The 25,707-nt window shown below is 51.2% G+C and overlaps 1 protein-coding gene across 4 annotated transcripts in view; it reads left to right on the forward strand.

Moving 5' to 3' along the window:
* The window catches only part of LOC138454413 (nuclear receptor coactivator 5-like), a 144,483-nt gene extending 127,348 nt beyond the window's left edge, over nt 1-17,135 (forward strand). For all 4 annotated transcript variants that reach the window (XM_069607041.1, XM_069607040.1, XM_069607039.1 and 1 more), the window contains one exon: nt 16,803-17,135. In XM_069607041.1, coding sequence (XP_069463142.1) covers nt 16,803-16,855 — 53 coding nt within the window. In that variant the 3' untranslated portion in view covers nt 16,856-17,135. The remainder of the gene's footprint in view (nt 1-16,802) is intronic.
* The last annotated feature ends 8,572 nt before the right edge of the window (nt 17,136-25,707 follow it).

Below are 25,707 nucleotides of genomic sequence, written 5' to 3' on the forward strand. Positions count from 1 at the left end.
AGGACTGAATGTCCCAAAAGTATGGGGGAAAGGGGACTATGGACTAGGAGTAAGGTAGTTGATAAACACTGATACAATATAATGGTTATTCTAGGGGAGCTGGGCCTTTGGGTGTATTATTAAATTGTATTATTGTTTTGTTCCCAGAGTAAAGGAAGCAATAACTGACTTATTTTAGGATGACAGTAATACTCACGGTAAGTAAAACATGTGCTTTTGTCTGGAGCTACCAGGAACCAAAAAGGTAAGTATGACCTAGGCACATTTTATTCTCCAGCATGAGGTCTGGCATGGATTCACATGCTCATGAAAATTCCCAGTCGGGCTGGGAATCCTCTGTAAAGAAAAAAATCAGTTTCACTTCTGAACTGTCTTTCTCCTAACAACCAATCGTTGGTCTCTGGGTCACACTACCCCCAGCCAATGACTGCCCTCTACCGAAGCCCCTCTGGCAGCAATCTTCAGATTTTTACTGCAAGTTCGAGGGCTGGGAGTCCTCGTGATTAGCTCGGGCTTTTTACTGCGTTTTGCACTCTTGAGTTTCATAGAATTAACGGGGACCCGGTTTCGGATTTTCCAGCGCCCCTCAAGGGCTGAATCTCGTCGAGTGAAGATTCCAGAAGATTCTCCGAGGCCTACCCTGCGTGGACATTGCAGAGAAGGAAGACTTGACGCCTCTGTTCAGGATGTGGCCTACGGAACATCTACTTGGACGATGGGCAATCCGTATAACTATTGCCTGCATGCGGACCAAACGCACGTGGAGGAAGACAAGGAGTTGGTCGCCTGCACCGTGAAGGATTGGGGCAGGCGCCTCAGAGTGGCTACATACCAAGGCCCCAGCTACAGGCGAGTCCTGGTAGTATGCCTCCACCAGCCACAAGAAGAAACCTGAGCTGTCTTCTAAGACCTTTGAGTGTGCTCCGGTGACAGGAGCCCAACATAAGGCTAAGAACCGCAAGTCTGCTGTCAACGGACGGCCAGGGCGAGCAGTGTCTCCAGCCCCTTCGGCCACAAGCCAACGCTCCGGTTTGGCGAAGAGGTCCTCGGCCCACCCGGGTAAGCTTCTGGAGAAGCCCCGAACGGGCCAGGTGGAGAAGGCCAATGGCACGCAGGGTGCTGACCCTACACCGCTCCTACCTCAGCAACCACAAACTCCCAGCGGACATTTCGGTGGATGTTCTCCATGCACTGCACACCTTGTGTTCAGAGATTCGGCCGAGGATGCCCCTTCCACCGGTGGGAGATCCTGGGCCATCAGGTGAACTCCCCCCGCCCTGTCGCCTTTGCTTCCAGTCACCCTTTGCCTCCGTCCCCTCCACCGACGGAGAATATGGACCAGGATATGGCAACAACGGGCACGGACTATGGCGGGTTAGGAGACCTCCCGTCTCAGCCGTCCAGAGCCTCACCGCCCGACGAGAGAGGCTTGTTCAATGCCATGATCTCTAGGGCCCTGGAACTGTTTCAACTGACCCCCGAGGAGAAGAGTGTTTCCTGTACCAATGCCGTGAGGCTAAGAGGAAGACCGTACTTTTGACCCCACTATTGAACGACATTTGGGACGAGGGACTGTCCCTTCTCCAGCATGGGGTCTGGCATGGATTCACATGCTCATGAATATTCCCCGTCAGGCTGGGAATCCTCGGTAAAGAAAAAACCAGTATCAGTTTCGTTTCTGATCTGTCTTTCGTAGTAATAACCAATCACTGGTCTCTGCGTCATACTGACCACAGCCAATGACTGCCCTCTACCTAAGCACCGCCTCTGGCAGCCATCTTCAGATTTTTACCGCACGTTCATGTGTTGGGATCCTCGTGCTATTGCTCTCGAGCGTTAGTGCTATTTTTCGCGCTTTTTCACAAAAAACTTCGATTCTTTCGGTCAAAAGAGCCTCAAGCTCCACCTATCCTACATCCGATCAACGGGGACCCGTGTCGGATTCATCTGTGCCCCTTAAGGGTGAAGATTTCGTCGAGCTACGCTTCGGAGGACTCCAGAAGCTTCTCAGGCCCGGTCTCGGAGATGGCCCAGGAGAAGGGAATCTCGACGCCCGGAAAGCTGTTCAGGGTCTGCCCTGGATGCCAGCTGCAGAACGTCTTCAAGGAGGACGAACACTCTTTCTGCCTTTACTGCCTTCATGAAGACAAGACGCACGTGGAGAAGGACTGTGCGTTTTGCGGCAACATGTCGGAACGGACCATGAAGGACCGCCATCAACGTCTCGCCAACTGGCTGGAGGGTAAGAGCCCGTCTGGCGAGAAGAAGAAATCCGAGCGGTCTTCTAAGACCTTTGAGGGCGCCCCGGCGACGGGGGCCCAACATAAGGCCAAGCACCGCGAGTCCGCTGGCACCGGGAGCGCCGAACGGTCGGTCGCGGAGGGAGTCTTCCTTTGTGCCCATCGATAGGACCCCCGTGAAACCCTCCGTGGGGAAGAAGGGGGGGGGCAGGGCGTCGTCGTAGATTCGGCCTCAACCTCAGAAGAGGAGCTGATCGAGGTCTTAAGCCACGGCCTAGGCGTGGAAGAAGGCCAGCCCGTCGGAATGGACCCCGACGCAGGTGACGACGACGACATCGTCGAGGATACCGACGGGGCCCCTGCTCGCCCGTCGGATTCCCCTCTGCCAGCGCCGCAAGACAACTCGGCGGCCATTTTGTTGGCCATACAGTCCTTATGCTCCGAGATAAGGACGAGGCTACCGTTACCGACGGAGGAACCTCTCCCGTCGGGGGATCCAGAACCGGGACCTTCTGGTGTTCCCCCCCACCAAGAAAAGAAGGATCCATCCACCACCTCCTTTTCAACCGTCGCGCCCCGTCCAGCCCTCCTCCCCGTCCACCCGAGGGGATGATACGGGGACTGACACGGCAGCGACGGGTACGGACGACGAGGCATACGACGAGGATTTTCCGTCGTCGCCTCCCACCAGGGCTTCTCCGCCCGACGAGATCGGATCTTTCCACTCCATGATCTCCAGGGCTTCCAAGCTTTTCAAAGAAGGTGCCCGCGCGTCCCCCCCGTGGCCAGGAAAGAACTTCACGTCCCTCAACTTCTCCTGGAGGTAAAGGAGATGCTCAGAAAGGGCGCCATCGAACTCGTCCCAAAGAGGCTTCGGGGCTCCGGAGTCTACTCGCGATACTTCCTCGTGAAGAAGAAGACGGGAGGATGGCGCCCCATCCTAGACCTGCGACGTCTGAACAAGTTCATCAAGGCGCAGAAGTTCCGGATGGTCACCCTCCAGCACGTCCTGGGTCAGCTGGAGGAAGGAGACTTCCCATCGTCGTTGGATTTGGAGGATGCCTACTTCCACATTCCCATCCTAAAGGGGCACCGAAAATTCCTCAGATTCGTGGTCCAAGGGCGTCATTACCAGTTCAAAGCCCTCCCCTTCGGACTACGGTCGGCACCCAGGGTATTCACCAAGTGCCTCGCACCGGTGGCGGCGCAGCTGCGCCGCGAGGGGATTCACGTCTACCCCTACCTGGACGACTGGCTCATCCGCGCCAAGACGAGGGAGCTCGCCGTGGTCCACACGGCAAGGACCGTCCAACTCCTCACGGACCTGGGATTCTCCGTGAACTACGCCAAATCCCACCTGGTGCCCGCGCAAGTCGCACTGTTTCTGGGAGCGAGGCTCGACAGTGTCCCTTCTGGCCTCCCCGTCGGAGGAGAGGACCAGGACCATCTTGGGCAAGGTGCAACGGATGTTGGTGGCCGACGCGGCCAAGGTGAGGGCCATCAAGTCCCTCCTCGGGATGATGTCTTCCTGCATCTACCTCATTCCCATGTGCAGGCTCCGGATGCGCCCGTTGCAAGAATTCCTGGATGCGCGCTGGATCCAGACGACGGGCAGCTTCGAGGAAAGGATCAAGCTCGACGAGAGTTTCCGACGAGCGATACGGTGGTGGGGCACCCGCGCGCATCTGACGGCGGGCATGGACTTCCAGACCCCAGCCCACCGGGAGACTTTGACCACGGATGCCTCCCTGGAAGGGTGGGGAGCGCACACCGAAAATCTGCACGCAAGGGGACTCCGTCTCCCGACGGAGAAGTCCCTGCATATCAACGTCCTGGAGCTCCGTGCAGTGTTTTGGGCCCTCAGGTCCTTCCTTCCGTCCCTCAAGGGCAAGGTGGTGAGGATCTTCACCGACAACACCACCACCATGTTTTACATCAGGAAACAGGGCGGAACCAGGTCCCCAGCGCTGTCCAAGGAGGCGCAGGACCTGTGGCATTGGGCCGTCGCCCAAGGGATTTTTCTGGTACCGTTTCATCTGGCAGGGATAAAAAACACCATCGCCGACTCACTCAGCAGGGAGCTGCGCTCGTGCCACGAGTGGGAACTACGGCAGGATCTGGTGGATCGCCTCTTCCGACGGTGGGGCACACCCCAGATCGACCTGTTCGCGACGGCAACGAACTCCAAGTGCCGGAGGTTCGCCAGCAGGTTTCCCCAGACGAGGAGCATGGGCGATGCTTTCTCGTTCCCCTGGGAGGGCCTGTTCCTCTACGCGTTCCCTCCCTTGCCTCTGCTAATCCGGCTCGTCAACCAGCTCAAGAGGTCACGGTGCAGGATGATCCTCGTCGCACCTGCGTGGCCGAGGAAGATATGGTTCCCGGACCTTCTGGACTTGTCAGCGTCCCCGCCGATCAAGCTGCCGGCGGACGCGGATCTACTCTCCAGGGAAGGAGGCGCCATCCTCCACCACGACCCGAAGTCGCTGAACTTGCAGGCCTGGCTCCTGCAGCGCTAGAGTTTGGAGGATACGACATACCGGCCGATTGCAGAGAGGTTCTTGCAAAGGCCAGGGCGTCCTCGACTCTTAAATGCTACGGACACAAATGGAAGAGGTTCTCTGTCTGGTGCCACGCACAGAAGATTAACCCTCTACGGATTACGGCTCCCCAAGTACTGCCGTACCTGCTGACGCTGGCCAAAGCTGGTCTGGCACACGCGTCCATCAAGATTCATCTTGCTGCGATCTCCCGATACACCAGAACCACGGGGCGGACGTCCCTGGTGTCTCATCGTCTGGTGAAAGAGTTCATGAAGGGACTGTTCAGATCGTTCCCGCCGGTGAAGGCTCCGGCCCCGGCGTGGGAGCTCAACGTGGTGCTGACCAAGCTCATGGGACCTCCGTTCGAGCCTCTGCACTCGGCCCCGTTGAAGTTTCTATCGTGGAAAACAGCTTTTCTTGTGGCCATCACCTCCGCACGACGAGTGGGAGAGATCCAGGCCCTTTCCTGCAAGGCCCCGTACTTGACTTTCCACGACACGAGGGTAGTGCTCAGGACGCACCCCTCCTTCATGCCCAAGGTGCCGTCGGACTTCCATCTCAACGAACCCTTGGTGTTGCCTGTGTTCTTCCCGTCGCCTTCGTCGCCGGCTGAGAGGACTTTGCACTCGCTGGATGTGGCTAGAGCGCTGAAGTTCTACGTAGACCGCACGAAGTGTTTTCGGAAGACGTCACAACTCTTTGTGAACTTTGGACCTGTCAATCAGGGGAAGGCTCTCTCGAAGGCTTCCATTTCCAGATGGCTCTCCGGCTGTATCATGTACTGTCATCGGTTGGCAAACCGACCGCTGCCTGGCCGTCCGAGAGCCCATTCCACCAGAGCGATCGCAGCTAACACGGCGTTCCTATCTGGTGTGCCCCTGCTGGACATATGCAGGGCTGCTACGTGGAGGTCGACGCACACCTTCACGAAATTCTACTGCGTCGACCGGGATTCCAGGGAGGAGTCCAGGGTCGGCCAAGCAGTGCTGCGCAACCTGTTCGCCTGAGGTGAGCCTGGTGAGGAGGTAAGATGCTTAATGTTGAGTTTATGTGATGCTTAATGTTGAGCCTTTGCCACCTCCCGTGGTTGTGCATGTGTGTACTGCTATGTATTCTTTATTCATGAGCATGTGAATCCATGCCAGACCCCATGCTGGAGAAGGAACAAGTTACTTACCTGTAACTGTTGTTCTCCAGCATGGGTCTGGCATGGATTCACATGCGAACCCTCCCGCCTACCCCTCTGCGGCTCTTCACTTGGTCATACTGCCACTTCACGTGCTTCCAAATCTGAAGATGGCTGCCAGAGGCGGTGCTTAGGTAGAGGGCAGTCATTGGCTGTGGTCAGTATGACGCAGAGACCAGTGATTGGTTATTACTACGAAAGACAGATCAGAAACGAAACTGATACTGGTTTTTTCTTTACCGAGGATTCCCAGCCTAACGACGGGGAATATTCATGAGCATGTGAATCCATGCCAGACCCATGCTGGAGAACAACAGTTACAGGTAAGTAACTTGTTCCTTATGAAGAACCTGTCCTCGGCTGTCATGCCTACCTCCAAGGAGCCAGGTCCGACCCAGCAACCCCAGAGGCAGGCATTTCCCCCAGGGAAGTGCCAGCGGGCCCAAGCTGGGGCCCTTTGGACACAGTCCTGGCGCCTTAGGCGCCAGGCTCATAAAGCTAGACATGTGTTCAAGTGTTTTAAGGTGCACTTACCTGCTGCAGACCATGCTGCTACATCAGGCCCTCTTGAGGCCTGAATGGAACTACTTTACCTGTGGAACTACTTTCCTTTGGGTGTGGTTGGGGAAGGGTACATACCTGATCGGTGGAAGGATACATTCCTGGAACTTCTACCAAAGCTATTTAAACCACGCCCGATCAGCAACTCACACTTCGCGTTGTTCTGCTCCTCGCAGCTGGACGCTCACCGTGTCAGCTCCTGCTTCTGGACTTCAGCCACGCCTGTCAGCATCCTGGGTCACCTGCTAAGAGAGAATTGGAGAGAAAGAAGACCTTACCTGCTAAAGCTGCATCACAGACTTCACACCGACGATCCTGAAAGGGAAGACATCATTTTAAAAGCATTTTGCTTCGATCGCTGCAGCGCTGCATTTCACTCACCTTTCCTGGGCACCTCCATCTTCAGCAGCGATCATCCGGATCCGCAGCCACATCCCAGAGCCTACAGAGAAAAAGACAAGAACACAAGGTGAGAGAAGGAAGGGAATAGGAAAAGCTCAGTTTCCTTCTAAGACTTACCTGTTGGGTCATTCCCATTTCATTTCGGGTCCTGCCGCTTCCTGGCATTCCGGACCCCGGCCCCTATGGGGAAAAAAGACAGACATTGAATGAGCGAATGCAAAGACATTACCCGAACGCTCATCCAGAACTTACCTGTCATTTACTGGAACTGCACGTTTCACTTCGGGTCGGCGCCATATCTCCGGCATTCCGAACCCCGGCCCCTAAGGGGAAAAAGACAAGCGTTAGCGCTTGCTGCAATAAGACAATGAACATTATTATTAAGCTTGAACTTTTGAACTTGCTACAGAACTCTTACAGCGCCTTACCTGAATAGTCAAGCTTATTTGAACTCCCATCAAACCTCAATCCAGTGAAGTAACTGGGTTTCAACGCGCCCCTGCATCAGAAGCAGGATGGAGAACTCATCCTTCCAGACCCTAAGGTGAGACTTCACGGGGAATCGAGGAAGGGTATCGTGGAGGGTTGGAAGGGAGTGGGAGGCTTGAGCATTATTCCGTCAGTAGGTAATACTCCCTTTTCACGCACAGGGGAATATTCCTGCGAGCCAGTGAGTCCATCTTCAGAGTCCTGCGCTTCACCATAGAAGAAGCATCAGCACTCGAAGCCAGACCTGCGCCTCCGTGGGAATCCGGTGAGCGTGACATCGGCCTCGGCGAAGAGCGGCCATTACGAGAAAAAGTACAGGGTGCCGGACTCTGCACCCAAGTGTTTGAGGTCCCAGCCTTCCCTGGATTCGGTGGTCTCGGCGGCGGTGAGGAAGAAATCTTCTGGCTCTTCTGCATTAACAATCCCACCCCTCCCGCCGACAGTAAGGGGAAGAAGCTAAACGACATGGGACGACGAGTCATCACGTCGGCAGAAACTACCATTAAGGCGGCCAACACCCTCGCCATCGTGGCGAGCTACGACAGGGAGCTCTGGTTTAAGATCGCCCCCCCCCTGGACTTCCTTCCCAATGACAAGAGAGCGGAAGCGTTGGAGAGCCTGCAGGAGGGCGAAGTTCATTGGACCATGCCATTACAGCGGCCAGACATTGCCGACATGGTATTCTGCCAAATGGGCAACGGTGTTTGCCTTCGTCGGGGAGGATGGTTAAGGGCCACTAAACTTTCACCAGGATGTGCAGTCGAGGGTGTTGGACATGCCGTTCAACAGGGACAACTTGTTTGGAAAGACCATGGACGAGTCCCTTCGGGCCATCAGGGCAGACATCGACACAGCTCGTGCCTTGGGCACGCTTGAACAGTGACAGCTGTCCTTTTCGGACTTGCAGAGGTAAATCCCAAGGTTTCTCCAAAGGCTTTGGTGGAAGCTCTTCGTCCTACCGTCAACTGTCCTGCTCTTCTGCCCAGGAGTCCTACAGGGGCCTCAAGTCTGGAGGAGGTCCCCAAGGCGGCGCCTCCACATCGAAGCGAGATTCAGCTGGCCGTGATGTTGGGCCCCCAGCCGCACACCCTGGTGGGAGGCCAGCTGGCAAACTTCGTCTGCGTTTAAGTCCATCTCCACCGACTGTGATGCTCTGGCCCACGGATACACCCTGGAATTCCAACAAGTGTCCTCGCATACCACCAGTGGCCAGTCAGGAAAACCACGTCTATTAGCTTCTGCTGGAGGTGTGGGGCATGCTGAAGGGCGTGATGGAGCTCGTTCTAAAGAGGATCTGGAGTGTACTGTGTACTTCCTCATCAAGAAGACGGGGGTGTTGGAGGCCAATCCTAGACCTCTGCCGTCTGAACAAGTACACGAAATCACAGAAGTTTCGGATGGTCATCCTTCAGCACGTGCTAGGACAGCTGGAAAAAGGGGATTTTGTATCTCCGAGGCTTCCGTTTCCAGGTGGCTCTCCAGCTGCATCACTCATTGTGACCGGTTGGCAAACCGAGATGCTTCATGTTGAGATGCTTATACGGTTCTGGCTTCGCCGATGACTAATATAACTCAAGACAAGGCCTTACCACGGCTGAAAATTACAGCGTTGAAGGAAAAGGTGGCTGATGGGGGCAAAGTCCCGGCTCCGCCCAAAAAGACTCCCTTACAATCGTTGGCTGTACCTACACGCCTCCCGAATGAGGACGTCGACAGCCTGGCAAGAATTGTGTCCGCCGATTCTCAGACGGCAGGCTAGGGACTCTTTCTGAAAGGCCCAAGGATCCACCGAGATCTAAGGAGAGCTTTCATAAGTCGAGAGGACAGGGATGCCCCACCTTAATCAGTCCCACCAGACGAATTCTCTGAATGAGGACTTTCTTCGATGTTAAGGCAAAAATCTCTACAGGTTTCAACGGAAGAGTGAGACTTTTTCGACCAAAGCCAGTGAGGGAGAGGCTTTTCCATCTTTAGACAAGTCTAGGTTGTCAGTCTGGACTAAAGTTTGACTGCATGGAAAGGCTGGACAGGTTGGTTTCACGTTCAAAACAACCTACAACAAGGCGGCCACTGGATGAAAGCCCTTTTAACCCTAGAGCTAAATTCCCATGACTTTTTGACCACTCTTTAGAAGAGGATATATAAAATTATGACCTTACTGAAGAAAACATTCCACCAGTTACTGCAGAGGAAAATCCTTTCTTCAAAGAAGAGGAACATGAGCCCATTGAAAACGAGCCCATTGAGGGCTGGGGGAGGACCCAGATATGGGTGACCCTCAACCATGGCAGTCCCCAGATCCACAAGATCCAGATCTTCTGGCTTTGGGCTCCCCTCAAAACACAGCTACAAGGAACCCCTCTCCAATTGATGATCAGTTGATGTTTAACGTAATGTTGTGTAAGGCAGCTCAACACTTCAAAATTGCCACTGAGGAGGCAGCTCCTGAAGCCGACTTAGAAGCTGTCAACCAGCCAGGCTATTCCTCTCCTCAATTTGATTAAAAAACGCCTGGCTCCCTCCTTAGCAACACCTGCTCTCACTTGAGGTGTAAACCCAAAAATTGAAACTTTCGCCCTTCTCCCTCAGATCCTCCATGTATTAGGTCATTCCACCCCAGATTCTTTGGTAGTCACTACCAGAAGACAAAGAGCCGGGGTCCCTTTGTCAACTGGCAAGGCACCCCCTGACAAATAAGGGAAAAGACTTTACGCCCTTGGGAAGAGTGTTACCGCAGCAGCATACTCTACGGTATTGCCAATAACACCACTTTATTGGCCAGTTAAGCCGATGCACAATGGGCTTTAATACAAGAAGGCCTACAAGAGGCTCCAGAACCTCTACGAACCAGTCTCCTTACCACAGTCTGAGGATAGGCAAGTTAACCAAAGCATTTTAAAGAACACTTTGGATTCTGCCGAGACGGCCAATCGCACCCTGGCTCAGGGCATACTCCTGAAAAGACATGCATGGCTTTGAAACTCAGGATTTAAACCTGAGACACGAGCGTCGCTTATAAACCAACCTGTGGAGGAATCCAACTTGTTTGGGAAGGCGGTCGACCAGGTCCTAGAAACCGCAAAAAAAGGAACATGACACCCTAAAGAGTCTGGACCAAATTACTCAGACCCTCCATAAGATGAGGATTTGGAAACAGATTTTTTCGTGGCCAACGCTTAACTCATCAACAATACTCTTCAGGAAACAACTGGAACTCTACAGGGAACCAACACTTGCACCACCCCTTACCTCCAAAGGGGACAGCGCTGTTAAAGGAAGGGGCAGGAACCCTACCTCCCAGAGGTTCTCCAGCCTCCGGTTCCAAATGACTTGAGGATTCGGGTCCCCTCCCATGCCTCCCCGGTCAGGGGCCGACTTGCATAATTCCTTCAGGCATTGTAGGGAATAACCACGGGCCAGTGGGTGCTAAAATCCATAGCCCACGGGTACTATGTAGAGTTCAACCGGTCCCCAAAATTCAGACCTCCAAGACAACGAAGACTAACGCCAGAACATCTTTGCATGCTTCTTGAAGTCGAGATACTGGAACAAAAAGGCGCCATAGAAATCATACCTCTATCACAGGTAAAAGAATGTATTTATTCAATGTACTTCCTTGATCCGTAAAAAGATCTAACCATGCGTCCTGTTCTAGATCTGCGCCCAGTGAACAAATTTGTAAAACCACAAGTTCTGCATGGTCACCCTGCAGGAAGTAATTCCCCTGCTCACACAGGGATTAAATGGTAACTCTGGACATGAAAGATGCATAATTTCATATTTCGATGTTGCCAGCGCACAGAGTACCTCAGATTTATGATGGAGAACAAACTATCAGTTCAAGATACTACCCTTCGGCATAGCAGCAGCACATTTGCGCAGGCAATCCATTCCATTCCAGTATATCCTTACCTCGACGACTGGCTCATAACAGGGGACTCTTTAGAGACGTGTGTCAAATACCCAAAAGACAGTAGATCTTGTATTCAGTCTGGGATTCTCTATCAACGAGAAAAAATCCAGGCTAGACCCAAGTCAAACAATTCCTAGGGGCTCTAATTCGAACAAAGGACAACCTCGTCTTGCCCCTCCGAGAGGGTTCAAAACATGTTATTTCAAATCTCTCACTATGTAGCCAGTCAAGAGGTAACAGTACGCAGGGCTATATGTCTGCTAGGAATGATGGCGTCATGTATCTACCTAGTTCTTCACGCGCACCTGCGCCCCCTGCAAGAGTGGCTAAGCAGCCAGTGGTGTCAAGCCAATGGACAGTGGGAGGATTTAGTTGGTCTTGCCGGCCCTCGTTCTCTCGCTGCAATGGTGGTTGAGGGAAAACCTCTTGAAAAGGAAATCCTTCACCACCCCCATAGTTGAAGCCACTCTAACTACAGACACCTCCCTTACAGGGTGGGGAGCCCACCTGCTTCAGCAAACGGCAATCTGAGTTTGGTCATCAGACACACCGTCAACCACATAAACCTGCTGGAACTGGTGGCAGGGTTCAAAGCACTAAAAGCTTTTGAAACAACTTCAGGGAAAGACTATCCTAATCCTCAGACAGCACCACGGCCATGTACTATCTGAACAAACAAGGGGGCACTCATTCTCCAGGGCTGCCCAAACTGTCTCGGAACTATTGGAAGTGGGCTCTCAAACGCAACATGTTCCTGTTATCACATGTTCCAGGGGAACTCAATCTTCTGGCAGACGTACTCAGCAGTGCGTTTCCGCTGCTCGGAGTACGAATGGCGATTACACTGAGACATCGCGGCCAAAGTTTTCGCACAATGGGGCTTTCCAGAGATCGATTACTTTGAAACTCTGGAAAACGCTCCATACCAAGATTACGCCTCCAGGTATCCCCAGAACTGCTCCAAGGGGAACAGACTCTGGATAACCTGGTCAGGGAAATTTGTCTATGCCTTTCCACCGACTCCCCTTCTCAACAAGATTGTGCACAAGATCCAACATTAACCAGTCCAATGATATTGGTGGGCCCGCCGACCCTGGTTCGCTCATCTGATGAAGATGTCCGATCTCCAATCATACTGCCTTGCCTGTACAACATGTCACAAGACCGAGTGCAGACACTTCACCCATGCCCCAAGACAATGAGCTTAGCGACCTGGCTACTGAGGTCATAGAATTTGGACACCTGCAGCTCACTCAAAAAGGTATGGACATTCTCAGGGAAGCAAGAAAACCTAACACTAGATATTGCTATTCTAGTAAATGGAAACGGTTTGCCATCTGGTGTAACTCAGAGCATCAACCCAATCGACTGCTCTGCCATGCAAATTGTTTGATACCTCACTTGACTCGGGCCTAGTCTTCAACTCAAATGTGCACCTAGCTGCACTTTCAGCATACACAACAGAAGGTGTCATGGTGGAAGATACCGGTGATTAAGGCTTTCATGGAAGGAGTAAAAAAAATTCACCTTCCCATTTCTAACCTGGCTCCCGGATGGGACCTAAATGTGGTGTTAACTAGGCTTATGGGAGCTCCTTTCGGGCCCATGCACAAAGGAAGTCTTAAAAACTACACCTTCAAGACTGCTTTTTAATAGTGATTACCTCCATTAGGTGGGTAAGTGAACTACAGGCACTATCTATTCTAGATCCCTTTGTAAAAGTTCACAAAGATAAGGTGGTTTTGTGCACTCACCCTAGATTTGCGCCTAAATTCATTTCCAAGTTCCATGTGAACCAGTCAATAGAGCTACCAACATTCTTTCAAAATCCTTCAAGCCTGGGGGAAAGAACCCTACACACACTGGATGTACGCAGAGCTGTCATGTTCTCTATGGAAAGAACTCATCCACTAAGGAAAACAGTTTTTTGTTTCAGTGGCCACAGGAAAAGGAGACTGTCTCCAAATCCACTATTTCTAGATGGATTGTCAATTGCATTATACTCTGCTACAATCTTGCTAAGAGAGAACTGCCCTTCAAGCCTAGAGCACATTCCACTCAAGGCACTGGGGCATCCATAGCATTCATTGCAAATGTTCCCCTTGAGCCCATTTGCAAAGTGGCAACCTCTGTACACACCTTTACAAAACATTATTGCCAAGACACCCATTCTAGATCTGATTCATAGGTGGGACAGGCAGTATTAAGACCTCTTTTCACTACTGTTCCTTCTCACAACCCACCTCCCACTCCGGGTACTGCTAGCTAGTCTATGCACACATGTGATTCTAAGCAGATTGACAAACATCAGAAGACATGCATTACTTGCCGTAAAAGCATTTCTGATCGTTGTATCTGCTTAGATTCACATGCGCCCACCTTCCTCCCTGCTCGGATGGAAGGAACATGGACTTCTTTCTACTTTCTCTTTTCTGTACTCACTCACGATAGTCATAAGGCTCCCTCTTGGCAGCAAAAAAGTACAATCGGAGGGACCTCGACACATGAGGGATCTTGGGTACACTACACGTCACGTAGGGATAGTGTTACAGGCATGCACATGTCGACGTTTCTCGAAAGACGAGAGGCAATACTCTGCAGTTACCACTTGATGGCAGACTATGCACAGCATGTGAATCTAAGCAGATACAACCATCAGAAATGCTTTTACGGTAAGTAATGCATGTCTTACCCTTGTAACATAAATGTTACATTAAATGAGAAAGGGGATACTCTCTCCAGCACTCCAGATAAGGTGGGTGGTGCCGGTCCCACCGAATAAAATGTAAAAGGGGTCCAAAGATCCTTTCTACCCTTGGATAACTGTAGTTGCCATTTATTTTTATTCACATGCGCATGAATTCCCGATCAGGCTGGGAATCCTCGGTAAAAGATAAATGTTTCACTTACAAACTGTATTTTGCCTCTAAACCAATCACTATGATCTGGTGGTCATACTGCCGCTGCCAATGACTAGTCTCCCTAAGCCCCTCTGGCAGCCATCTTCAGATTTTTACCACTCATTCAAGTTGAGCTATTCTACGGTTTTTCATGCTTTTTCATGGAAGTCCTATTTTGTCACACTGAACCTGTGTGCTCTTCATCGGCAGAGAAGCAGGGATCCGTTTCTCAGTGAATTTCAGCACCCCTCAAGTGCAAGGATCGTCGAGTTTCATCAATTTCCAGAAGTCCATCTGGCCTACTCTGCACCTCCGACCATGACTGAGAAGTAGGGAAGTACACTCTTCAAGCTCTGCTCCAGATGCAGACACCGAACATGTTTGTAGATGGCAAATGCCTTCAATGCCTCGATCTTCTCCCAGACCACAAAGGGGATTGCAAGATCTGCCTTGGATTCTTTAAGAGAACGATGAAGGATAGTTACAGTACTCTGGCGGCGTGGCGAAGCGCCAAGGCCTATGGCCCGAAGCAGGGTCATGCCTCAACTAGGACCGGCCTCAAAGAAAATCACCCAACCCAGCTAAGCTGCGCAAGAAACCGAGGGTGCCCAATAAGTCCCAGATGGCACAGGACAAAGCGACGATTGAGATGGTAGCGGCAGCTCTCGAAGGCCAAACGGATGACCCTTTGAAGGTAGCCCCAACTGCACTCTGGGTTCTCACCTCCACGCCCCCCCCCACTCACCCCTCCCCCCCACACCCCCTCATAGAGGTGGGAGGCCTCAGCTTGCCCGATACTGTGCAAGACTTTTGTGCTATCTTCAAGAAGTGCCTTTTAAGACTGCTGAGGAATAGTGTGGAAAAACCTAGAACCGAGGTGACGTCGTCAGACTGTCAATAACTGGACTGAGGCCATCGAAGGACCACAACTCGCTGACCAAATGCTATGGAACACATTCGAAGCTGCAACCAGACTTGCGAACATTTCAAAGATGGAATATACGGGAGGCACACGCAGTCAAAAAAATATTACCAGGGGTGAGTAATTTGAGTATGCCACTTGGTGTACAAGGGCTACTCTAGTTTGTATTGCCTTTATATGACATTTGCAAAGCTGCTCCTTGCACAGTAATTCTTTGAATAGAACTCCATCAAAATTCACAAGTTGACGCACACATGCATCAGAAGGTATAGCACCAAAAAGATGTTTTATACCACTTTTCACCCTACCACCTTAAGTACTGCTGGCTATTCTATGGAAAGCATGTGATTCTAAGCAGATCCACAAGCCTTGGAAGACACATTACTTGCTGTAATCATATTTCTGGTGCTTGTATTTGCTTGGATTCACATGTGCCCGCTCCGACTCCTCTGATTTGAAGTAGCACTTTTTTTTACGTCCTGTACTTGCGCATGCAATTCAGGCTCCCTCATGGCCAACAAAACAATCGGCTGGACTTTGATGTATGAAGGACCATGGGTACAGTACACATCACACTAGGGATAGTGTCTCACACCTAGTCAATGTTCCTTTTCGAATTCCAAAAAACTATGCAATACACTGCACCTACCACTAGATGTTGGACTGTAAAACATGTGAATCTAAGCAGATGCAACCATCAAATAAGATTCTGGTAAGTGATGTATGCCATATGTTAAAGGACATTTTATACCACACTATCAACACCAGAGTGGTTACCTGGTGGATCTGAAAGTTAAGAGGGTAGGATGGGATAGTAGGGCATTGCAGTATCCTTTTTCCGCTAAGGTTGTGATGTCCTGTTGATTGCTTCAGTTCGCGGAACGTTCGCTGAGCATGGGTGTGATTTACGGATCAGAGAACTCCCAAGTCCTGTTGTGCGGGACCACGTGGTTTGTTTTGTAGTGTGAAGTGCGTGCATGCAGATTGCTGTGCAAAGATATGGTTTTGTTTAACTTTTGAGGTGTATGCGGATTTGAGGTTTTAGCGTTTGTTAGGGTTTATTTCTTACCTTGTTGCTTCGGATATCTGTTGGGTGTCTCTGCTCTTAGTATATAATGGGGCGGTTCGTGGTGGGTCACTAGCCGTGTTCTGTGCATAGTGGTGGCACGTCTCCAATGGTCTAGTGGTCTGTGGGCAGGAGGGTGGTGAAGGCCTCCACCCACCTCTGGGTAGAGGGGTGCGGTTGTAGGGTTTGCTCTTTGGTTGTCAAAGGGTGTGCCCATATAATGTGAACATTTTATGTAGTGGTGTTCACATATTTTGTATATGTGAAAAAAGTTCAATGAACTGACTAAATAAAAAGCATCTAGTCTCCCACCTGCTAAATTATCTAGTCTCCATATACCAAGTAAGTATTGAGCTATTTTTGGAATGAGTTGGTTACCATATTCTTGTTCGGTCTACTCCCACTTCCAAGTGCATTGATGTTAATCTAGTCAGTTAGATTGGTTTGACTGGTGTTATCGAATTTGTAGCACTCCGTTACCCCTATTTGTTAAAGCGTCTGTTCTGTAAATCAATATTTGGATTTCAGTGACTTATTGGAAAAGCTGCGACTTTATTTTAACCTGAACTTTATTTTACAACAGCTCTTCCCCTCCCACATCAACGGTCTGCAAAGCCAAAGCCTTTGATGAACTGAACATTCTGAATGGTGGCATGAAAGAGCTGATTATCTCTCAACCAGCACAGAAGAGGACTAATGTTTTAATTGTGTTCAACAGATGAGAACCCTTGTGTATCTTCCCTTTGTCAGATTTTCTGTTATAATGCACATTCCTGCAGGAACGTTTTAAGGCTTTCCTTATGTAAAAACCTGTTTCTAAAAGTTATTTGTTGTCCTGTAGATTGTCATACTTAATTTAGTCGTTGAGGTGACCAGGGTAAGAGCATGGTCACAAAATAAAAGTTGTTTTACATTATTGCTTATTTTGACGTCCATGTTTTTTCCATGTTGAATTGGACTTGGAATGCATTTTTCTTATGTTTGAGGTGAGATTTGCAGTGCTATAAACTGCCACAGATATCTTGTTGCAGCAGCTTACTAAGTGAATGGGGCCTCACTGGTTGAGCTGCGAACACAACATTGATGCCAGACTAGTGGGGCACAATGGATAATGATCGTTAACCAAAGATCAAATTGTATGAAGATGCATATTCTGAGTAGCGGGGTTACTTTTCCAAAGCTACCTCCTTCCCCAGTTTCTCATCTCTCAACTGTTCATGCTCTAGAAAACAGCAATCTGTCACCACACATCTGGTGTCATGCCCCATGTTATGTCCTCCGACCATGAACCACAAGCCAACTACCCCCCCCCCCCCCCCCCCCCTGGTTCAGTATCTCCCTCCACACCTCTTGGCCGGTTGCTCCCTGTTGAGATGGATTTTCAGAATCTGCCCTATGGAGACATTCTGAGGGGCCACCCTGGGACAAACACGGTTTAAACTATCTGGGTAGTGTGCCTTCAAAACCAGGCTTGGTGAAAGGTAGCCCACAGGTACCCCTAATCACGCTCTCACCAGATCAAAGTGCACCCCTCTAGGGAATTAAGGCCAAGAGTCTTTATTTTGCCAGGGTAACAAGTTTAATCTTTACTGAAAACTAGGATTGGGTGGGGCGTTCAAAGAACTCTGCTCCCTGAGTGGCATTCTGTCCCTGACCGTTCCTAGCTCCGGCAGACTGGTGCCAAGCAGGAGCCTTATACAGTTTTCCTTCCTGCATGTCTGGGTTTCAGTTTAGGTCAAACTACTTAGCATAATGCTAGCCTATGCAGAAATACATTGTAGCTCCTGTTTATCATTTTGCTACATTATGAACATTTACATATACACATTTTTCCGTCATACTCTCCATACTTCACTCAATATACTCCTATTTTATCGGGTCCAGTAATTTCCTTTAACGTTATTTTTCATAATTCTGCATTGAGCCTTTTAGCCTGCATGGGTTTTTGATGGACAGGAAAGAGCTGCTGAGTTATGTTGTGCACTCTGCCAGCCTTGGCAAACACCACAGTAATGCATGAGTCTATTTTTTAGCAAAGGCTGCATTCCTATTGGCACAGAGCATGCTGCTCTTTACCATGCTTTGAGAAAAACTAAATACAATTCAGCTAATAATTATTTACACCTTATATTTAAATACGGACTACTTTCATTTAGTGGCCACCCATGTCTGTTACTATACTTGCATGAAAAAGGCTTTCTCAGTGCTATAGTGCTTTAGAAACAGTCAACGGAAGTCTTGCCTAATTGTAAAGCGGCTGGGGGGGGGTGGGGGCAGGCGGGTGCTAGCTCATCCCCAACATTCACCTCCTTTCGTTAATTCTACAGTAACTAACTCCTGCCCACCAGACAAATCTACAACCCCAGAAATATTAGTTTGTTTCCTTTTGTATGGCAAGGTAATTTAGATCCCCCCAACCCCCCCAATTGATACGATTATCTTTGCACTATTAGGGACTATATGACCACAACATCAGACACCCAATTGGCACGTGCAGAAGAGGACCAAGAAGAATACTAGAACAAGGCAATCGATAGCCAATCCGTGTTCTGAACACCACCTTCTTTCTTCATTTGAACACATAGATTGTGCACCACTTCCATGATGTGGGATAGTCACCCTTTCTCAGCATCCTCCGGGGGTATAAAAGTGCAGCAGCTGCTTGTACCACAGATCCAAAAAAAGGTCTCTGCGCTAAAGTCGATGCTCATCCACACTGCTCAGAGGAATTACCGGAAGTCTTTTGGTCCTTTTTCTGGCAGCATACCAAATTCTTGTCTGATCTGCAAGCTGCTTTCTGCTTCTTTAGGTGGTCGAGTGGCTGTTGGCACTTCGACAGTAATTTCTCCTTTCAGTTTTCTGGATTACTAGTAGCACTGAGCGCAGTGTGGCCAGTCAACACTTGCCCCTATATGAGGGTGGGAGGTGCACATATGCTTGTTGGCCACAAATGTAGTAATACATCACTGCTGCCGTACCTTTGGTCATATCGGGGATCACAAGTATGGTTGCAGTGTGCATTTGCGCCAACAGGAACGGTTCCTTCATTGAGTCTATGGCTCTATGTATTTGCACTGGCTTCTTCATTGTTGTAATCCCTGTCAGCCTTGTAATGTGTGGGACCATATTTGTGCACCCATAGTCTCTATTTGGATACTGCTTCTCTGCTGTATTATCAGTCCATCTGCCTGGCAAGTCACACTGGTGCCCTGCCATTTGCCATTGTCATTTGAGTAACCTCCCAAGGAGAAATATGGTCCTTGTAGACACTGGTGGTATTTCGTGTTGCCATTGCATAACGCCAAGTATAGATCAATGCTCCTCAACTGCACGCTGTGTGCCTGGAATGTGCCCTTTCTCCAGCATGGGGTCTGGCATGGATTCACATGCTAATGAATATCCCCAGTCAGGCTGGAAATCCTCGGTAAAGAAAAAATGAGTTTGTTTCACTTCTGAATGGTCTTTCTCCTAACAACCAATCACTGGTCTCTGGGTCATACTGCCCAAGTCAATGACTGCCCTCTACTTAAGCCCCTCCTCTGGCAGCTATCTTCAGATTTTTTTCCACACATCCAGGTGTTGGGGGTCCTCGTGTTTCGCTCTTAGAGCTTTTGTGTTTTTCACATTTTTTGCTAGTAAATTCCTATTTTTGTTCGAGCCTGTGTGCTCTATTGTGCCTTCGTATGGCCAACAGGGATCTGTTTGTCGGCATCTTTCATCACCCCTCAAGGGCAGAATTGTTGAGGTTTTTTCCTTTGACATTCCAGAAGGCCATTGGGCATACACCGCACGCCGGACCATGTTGGAGGAGGACTGATTTTCCAGTGCCCCGCAAGGGCTGAATTTCGTCGCGTGAAGATGTTGGAAGATTATCAGAGGCCTACCCTGCTTGGACATGTTAGTGGATAAGGAAGACTAGACTCCTCTGTTCAAGATTTGCCCAGAATGTGCCCTACGGAACATCTACTTGAACAATGGACATTCCCTATTCCTCTATTGCCTGCATGTGGACCAAACGCATGTGGAAGACTGTTTTGCAAGGAGTTGGTCCCACGCACTACGAAGGATCGGCGCAGGCGCCTGAGTGGCTACAGGCCAAGGCCCCTGCTACAGGTGAGTCGCGGCAGCAAGCCTCCTCAGCCACAAGAAGAAATCTGAGCTGCCTTCAAACACCTTTTGAGGGCATGCACCAGTTGCGACGGGCTCCAGGGCGAGTTGTCTCCTGTACCCTCAACCACGAGCAAACGCTCCAGTTTGGCAAAGAGGAATTGGGACCACCCAGGCAAGCTTCTGGAGAAGCCCCGGACGGTGCAGGCGGAGGCCAAGGCCCCACCCCCCCCAAGGTGAAGGCCTCCAGCTCGACCAAGGTCTTACAGGCCCAGATTCACCAGGCAAAGCCTTCCATTGAAGGAGTGGTGGCGTCCCTAGCAAAGGCCTCTGATGCGGATTCGCAGGGTGTTGCCAACAAGGCGAGTTTTCCCTGCCTGCCAGTAGGGAATCGTTGTTTTAGCCCATTGAGAAGCCAATGCCAATCATCTCCTAGAAACAGTCTCACCTGGTCGAAAAGAAGGGGAGGGGCACGGTAGTCCGGCAGGGCACAGACCTCTCTGAGGAGGAGCGTTCTACTCTCCAGACCATTTTGGACAAGAAGTTCGTCGAGGCGAAGTCCTACGGGAAGGATCCCAACGAGGGAGACGTCTAGAGTGGCGACGAGACCGACAAGGAGCAGCAGGCCGTGGAGGAGTTGGAGAACCGTACACCGCTGCCTCTGTCGCTCCCACTTCTGCCATCTCAGCAGCCACTTCAACCCCCAGCAGACATCTCGGTGGACATTCTCCAGGCACTCCACCTTGTGTTCGGGGATTTGAGCGAGGATGCCCCTTCTGCCGACGGGAGATCCCACGGCACCAGAAGATCCTGCGGCACCAGGGCCATCAGGTGCGCCCCCTCCCAAGAAGAGTTATCCCTCTACTGCCTTAATCGGTCTCCCCCCTCCCTCCTCAGAGGGAGGATACAGACCTGGACCCAGCGACACCAAGAACTGGCACGGACGACAACGGTGGGTTAAACCTCCCGTCTCAACCGCCCGACGAGATAGGCTCTTTCCATGCCATCATCTCTAGGGCCTTGGACCTGTTTCAGCTGACCGAGGAAAAGGAGGGTTTCCTGTACCAGCTCTGTGGGGCAAAGAGGAAAACCGTGCTGTTCAGTCTGCTGGACGACATTTGGGACGAGTAGCTGTCCCTTATGAAGAACCCGGCCTTGGCCTAAGAGGGACCAGTACGAAAAGTACAGGGTGCCGGACTTTGCACCCAAGTTGAGGTCCCAGCCTTCCCCGGATTAGGTAGTGTCGGCGACAAGGAAGAAATCTTCTGGCTCTGCTGCGTCAACGACCTCCTCCCCCAAGGACAGCAAGGGAAACGGACGCCATGGGATGACGAGTCATCACATCGGCCGCGACAACATCAAGGCGGCCAACGCCCGCACCATCGGTTAGCGCTATGACAGTGAGCTCTGGTTTAAGATCGTTCCCCTCCTAGACTTACTTCACGATGACAAGAGAGCGGAAGCGTTAACCTGCAGGAGGGCGAAGTGGCATCGGACCATGTCATCAGTGGCCACGGACATTGCTGACACAGGGTTCTGCCAAATTTGCAACGGCATTGGCCTTCGCCTGCAAGGGTTAAGGGCTAGTTCGCCAGGATGTGCAGTCGAGGGTATGGGACATGTCCTTCGGGGACAATTTGTTTGGCAAAACCGTGGACGAGTCTCTTCAAGCCATCAAGGCGGGCACCTAGAGGGCTCGTGCCCTGGTCACGCTTCAGCAGCAAGGGCTGTCCTTTCGGAATTCTGGGGGTAAACCCCAAGGTTCCTCCAAAGGAAGTTCTTCGTCCTACTGTCAACCGTCCCGCTCTTAAACCCAGGAGGCCTACAGGGGCCGCAGCAAGACTAGAGATAAAGGTCCCCAAGGCGGCGCACCCACGGCGAAGCAGGACTGAACCGGCCGTGACGTCTGGCCCCCACCTGCGCACCCTGGTGGGCGGCCGGCTGGCCGGCCAACTTAGTCAGCGTGTGGAAGTCCATCTCCACTGACTGTTGGGTGCTGGACGTGCTGGCCCACGGACACACCCTGGAGTTCCAACGAAAGTGTCTGCGCATACCACCAGTAGCCAGACAGGAAAACCATGTGCTTCTGCTGGAGGTGCGAGCCATGCTGAAGGGTGCATTGGAGCACATTCCAAAGGGGCTCGGAGTGTACTCTCAGTACTTCCGAGTCAAGAAGACTGGCGGTTGGAGGCCCATCCTAGACCTCCGCCATCTGAACAAGAAAATCAGATCCTAGAAGTTTTGCATGGTCACCCTTCAGCACGTGCTGGGACAGCTGGAAGAAGCGGATTTTCTATAGTCACTGGAGGATGCCTACTTTCACATCCCCCATTCACAAGGGACACCGCAAGTTGGGCAACATTACCAGTTCAAGGCCCTTCCCTTCGGATTGAAGTAGGTGCAAGGAAGTTCGCCAAGTGCCTGGCGCCAGTGGCGGCGTGGCTGCGTCTACGTCTACGAGGATCCACGTTTACCCCTATCTGGACAACTGGCTCATTGAGCGAAATCGAAGGAGATCGCTGTCGAACACACGATGAAGCCCGTCCAGCTGCTAACGGAGCTGGGGTTCTCGGTGAACTATGAAAAATCTTTCTTGGTGCCATCGCAAGACTCAGTTTCTGGGGTCTTGGCTCAGCACAGTGGCATGCCTGGCGCCTCCGTCAGACAAGAGAATTGCGGCCATCCTAGGTAAGGTGCAACGGCTGAACCTGAGGATCGCAAGGGTGAGGTTCAAGTCCCTCCTCGGCGTGATGTCGGGCATATACCTCATTCGGCTGTGCAGGCTACGGATGCGCCCGCTGCAGGAGTTACTAGACTCCTGTTGGATTTGGGTATCGAGAAGCTTCGAGGACAAGATCCCTCTGAACGAGAGTTTCCGTTGAAAGATAGTGGTGGAGAGTCCGCATTTGTCGGCAGGCACGGCCTTCCAGACACCACCCCATCAGGAGACGGTCACGACGGACGCCTCCCTGGAGGGTTGGGGCGCGCACACTGGAAGTCTCCATGTAAGAGGCCTGTGGAGAAGTCGTTGCATAGCAATGTACTGGAGCTGCGGGCAGTGTATTAATGTTGCTTAATTTTGAGCCTGTTGCCACCTCCCGTGGTTGTGCATGTGTATACTGCTATGTATTTTATTCATGAGCATGTGAATCCATGCCAGACCCCATGCTGGAGAAGGAACAAGTTACTTACCTGTAACTGTTGTTCTCCAGCATGGGTCTGGCATGGATTCACATGCGAACCCTCCCACCTACCCCTTTGCGGCTCTTCACTTGGTCATACTGCCACTTGGCGTGCTACCAAATCTGAGGATGGCTGCCAGAGGCGGGGCTTAGAGAGAGGGCAGTAATTGGCTGGGGCAGTACGACCCAGAGATCAGTGATTGGTTACTACTAAGAAAGACAGATCAGAAACGAAACTGATACTGATTTTTTCTTTACCGAGGATTCCCAGCCTGACGGGGAATATGGATTCCCAGCCTGACGGGGAATATTCACGAGCATGTGAATCCATGCCAGACCCCATGCTGGAGAAATACAAAATGGCTCCCTTTTTGCCAGACACCCCTAGAAGTTTAGACAAATGAAACCGGAAGTAGGAAGGACGTAGGATTTATAAACTGGATTGGGCTTTGAGGTAATTTCTGATAGAGTACCCGGAACAGTTACAGGTAAGTAACTTGTTCCTTATCCCTCCATAGTGCAAGATGTAACGGACACTGTGCCTCTAATTGGGACTGGATGTGGAACTAAAACCTTAGGAGCCCCTGATGCGTGCGGGTTAAGTGCACACGTAAAGTCTTTAATTGATTATTCCTTCCTGCAGTGCGCATCTCGGAGTACCAGCTATTGGAGGATTCTCCAGCATGGGTTTGGCATGGATTCACATGCTCATGAATATCCCATCAGGCTGGGAATCCTTGGTAAATAAAGCAATGAGTTTCACTTCTGAACTGTTTTTCTCCTAATAACCAATCACTGGTCTCTGGGTCATACTACCCCCAGCCAATGACTGCCCTCTACCTAAGCCCCTCCTCAGGCAGCCATCTTCAGATTTGGTAGCACATAAAGTGGCAGGAGGACTAAGAAGAGCCGCAGAGGGTAGGCAGGAGGCTTCGCATGTGAATCCACGCCAGACCCATGCTGGAGAACAGTTACAGTTAAGTAACTTGTTCCTTGTCTGGCATGGAATCACATGCTCCTGAATAAAGAATACATAGCAGTACACATGCACAACCACGGACGGTGGCAAGGCTCAACATTAAGCATCTTACCTCCTCACCAGGCTCACCTTCAAGCGAACAGGTTGCGCAGCACTGCTTGGCCGACTCTGGACTCCTCCCTGGAATCCCTGTCGACGCAGTAAAACTTCGCGAAGGTGTTTGTCGAGACCACATAGCAGCCCTGCAGATGTCCAGCAGGGGCACACCAGACAGGAACGCCGTAGTTGCGGCAATCGCTCTGGTCGAATGGGCGCTCGGACGGCCAGGCATGGTTGCTTTGCCAGCCAGTGACAATGCATGATGCAGCCGGAGAGCCATCTGGAAATGCAAGTCTTCGAGAGAGCCTTCCCTTGATTTACAGACCCAAAGTTCACAAACAGTTGTGATGTCTTCCGAAAACTCTTCGTGCAGTCCACATAGAACTTCAGCGCTCTAGTTACATCCAGCGAGTGCAAAGTCCTCTCGGCCGGCGTCGAAGGCGACGGGAAGAAAACTGGTAACACCAAGGGCTTGTTGAGGTGGAAGTCAGACGGCACCTTGGGCATGAAGGAGGGGTGCGTCCTCCGCACTACCCTCGTGTCATGAAAAGTCAAGTATGGAGGCTTGCAAGATAGGGCCTGAATCTCTCCCACTCGTCGTGCAGAGGTGATGGCCACGAGGAACGCTGTCTTCCATGACGGGAACTTCAAAGGCGCTGAATGCATAGGCTCGAATGGGGCTCCCAGAAGCCTGGTCAGCACCACATTAAGCTCCCACGCCGGGTCAGGGGCCTTCACCGGCGGGAATGATCGGAATAGTCTCTTCATAAATTCCTTTACCAGGCGATGAGACTACAAGGACGCCCGTCCCGTAGTCCTTGTATATCGGGAGATGGCAGCCAGATGTATTTTTATGGAGGCGTGAGCCAGTCCAGCTTTGGCCAGCGACAGTAGGTACGGCAGCACTTGAGGGGCCGTAATCCGCAGAGGGTTAATCTTCTGTGCACAGCACCGACAGAGAACCTCTTCCATTTATGACCGTAACACTTGAGAGTTGAGGACGCACTGGCCTTTGCAAGAACCTCTCTGCAAGCAGCCAGGATATCGTACCCTCCAAACTCTAGTGCTGCGGGAGCCAGGCCTGCAAGTTCAGCGACTGTGGGTCGTGATGGAGAATGGCG

Source organism: Ambystoma mexicanum, chromosome 1p (assembly GCF_040938575.1).
Source record: "Ambystoma mexicanum isolate Mex_15411 chromosome 1p, UKY_AmexF1_1, whole genome shotgun sequence".
In the NCBI taxonomy this organism is placed as follows: Eukaryota; Metazoa; Chordata; class Amphibia; order Caudata; family Ambystomatidae; genus Ambystoma; species Ambystoma mexicanum.